The 1999-nt window shown below is 43.7% G+C and overlaps 1 protein-coding gene and 1 pseudogene across 2 annotated transcripts in view; one reads left to right on the forward strand and one right to left on the reverse strand.

Annotated features, from left to right (window-relative positions):
• LOC138151118 (folate receptor alpha-like) overlaps positions 1-1999 on the forward strand; it is a 115774-nt pseudogene that overhangs the window by 10095 nt on the left and 103680 nt on the right.
• Positions 1-1999, reverse strand: part of CHI3L1 (chitinase 3 like 1) — a 16411-nt gene that overhangs the window by 4914 nt on the left and 9498 nt on the right. For both annotated transcript variants that reach the window (XM_069074609.1, XM_069074608.1), the window contains exon 6: positions 952-1076. In XM_069074609.1, coding sequence (XP_068930710.1) covers positions 952-1076 — 125 coding nt within the window. The remainder of the gene's footprint in view (positions 1-951; positions 1077-1999) is intronic.

A 1999-nucleotide genomic window follows, 5' to 3' on the forward strand; every position in this document is an offset into this window, starting at 1 on the left:
ATGGCTCTGTGGGAAGGGAGAGAGGGAGAGGGATACAGGGGGAAATCTGAGCCATGTAAAAATAAAAGCTATCAATAAAATCTATTTTTGAGAGAATGCCTTGAGGACAGGGACCATGTCTTTGCCTTTCTTTGTATTCTCAGTGCTTAGCACAGCAATTGGCACAAAGTAATCATTTAATAAAATCTTGTTAATTGACTGACTAATCCCTTCAGTAGTTAATGGTCTCATCCTTTCTCCTCAAATTACCTTGTTTTATTTTCTGTGTTCATGCTGTACCTATCCACTCAGAAGAACTGAGGCTCCTTAGGAACAGGCTTTTTCATTTTTGTATGCCCAACACCTAATGTGTACAGTGACTTGTACATATTAGGTGCTTAACAGATGTCTACTGAACTGGATGGAAAAGGTTGAGGAAAAAAATTCCTGTACTTGGAAGACTGGATTTCTTTCTCTTGCCTCTACCTCTCTAGATGGAGAAAAACACGTGAAAGTAAACTGCTAAGCTGATGCAAAGGTAAGGTACTGGCATTATTCTCCCCATGGCAGCCACCACCACCATCATTGTTGTGAAGGTCATCATCTTGCGTAGAATTTGATTCTTTGTTTCCTCTGATCCTCTCAATACTCCTATGAATAATTCCCTAATGTTTCATTTTCTTCCTCCAAGCATTGGCATAAGCTATTCCCCATGGCTGGAATCTAACCTGTGAGCAAGGGAAGGCAGGAGTATCCTTGTAACAGGTGGCATTACAAAGGTACCACAGAGATCTGGTGACCTTGGTCATATGCAATTAATAGCAGAGCTGAGAATAAAACCCTGATCTCCTGCTTCCTGGTTCATTGCCCCATCTAGCTATGAAAGCTATATTGGGCAGGGTCCAGTGGGGAAACCAGGGGAGCAGAGATTTGGGAGAAAATGAAATGAGAGACCAAAAAGGGAAGACTCACTTAGAGATCCTGGGGATGTCATATCCTGCATCAAGCGCCACCCTCCCGGCCGGCAGCGCTGCACTGAGCAGAAGTCTCTCCATTCCAGTCCTCTGAGCTTCTTTGGAGAATTCATCTGCCATTTCCTAAAACAAGATATTCCCCATACCAGTACTGTCCTGGGAGCCCCTGATCCACCCTGCCTTCCTCACTGTCCCATGGCCCTGCCCCCTCCCCCCATGCTGGTCAACCCTGATTGAGGATTGAGTAAAAAGAGTTCCCCAACCTTTCACGCCACCCACTCTTTTTACTTAAGAGGCTATTTATGTCCATTCTTGAATGCCAGCTCTGAACTATTTACTCAATTAGAATCAGTGGCATGGAAAAAACCAAAGTAGGAGAATAATCTTAAACTCCTTCCTATGTAAGGGTTACAGATCTAGAACTCAGTGGAACCTCAGAGGCTTTCTAGTCCAAACTCTCATTTGATACAAAGAAACTGAAGTCCTAGGACATTAGGTGATTTGTCCAAAGTCACACAGTATCAGGGGAAGGATTTGAACCTAGGCCCTCTGTCTCCAAGGCCAGCCTCTTTGCACTGTAATACTCCAATATTCATGATTTCTTGGGGGAAGCAGGTTATCCTGCCTAATTTTGTTTTACTCAAACTAATAAAATGAGACTCTGCTTTCCTAGCACACACATAACATGAAACGAAGGGAAATTATAATGAATTTTGTGTTGATGTCTTTTTTCTTAAAGGGATTTTTCCCAAGGGGCCTAGATGTAAATGGAAACATTTAGGTTGTCCTCAAACCAGAGCTGGACATCACTAACTTAGGTGGATGCAAGGTGGTAGGCAGCCTGGGATTGAACACATGCCATGGAAGGGAGGGAAGGGAGGGAGGGAGGGAGAAAAGAAGGGAGGAAGGAAAGAAGGAAGGAAGGAAAGAAGAAAGGAAGGAAGGAGGGAAATAAGGAAGGAAGGAGGGAAGGAAGGAAAGAAGGAGGGAAATAAGGAAGGAAGGAAAGAAGGAAGGAAAGAAAGAGAAAGGAAGGAGGGAAGGAA

The sequence above is a fragment of the Petaurus breviceps genome, unplaced genomic scaffold (assembly GCF_028583685.1).
Source record: "Petaurus breviceps papuanus isolate PSGF00001 unplaced genomic scaffold, PetGlider_PUasm1.0 90895, whole genome shotgun sequence".
Lineage (NCBI taxonomy): Eukaryota > Metazoa > Chordata > Mammalia > Diprotodontia > Petauridae > Petaurus > Petaurus breviceps.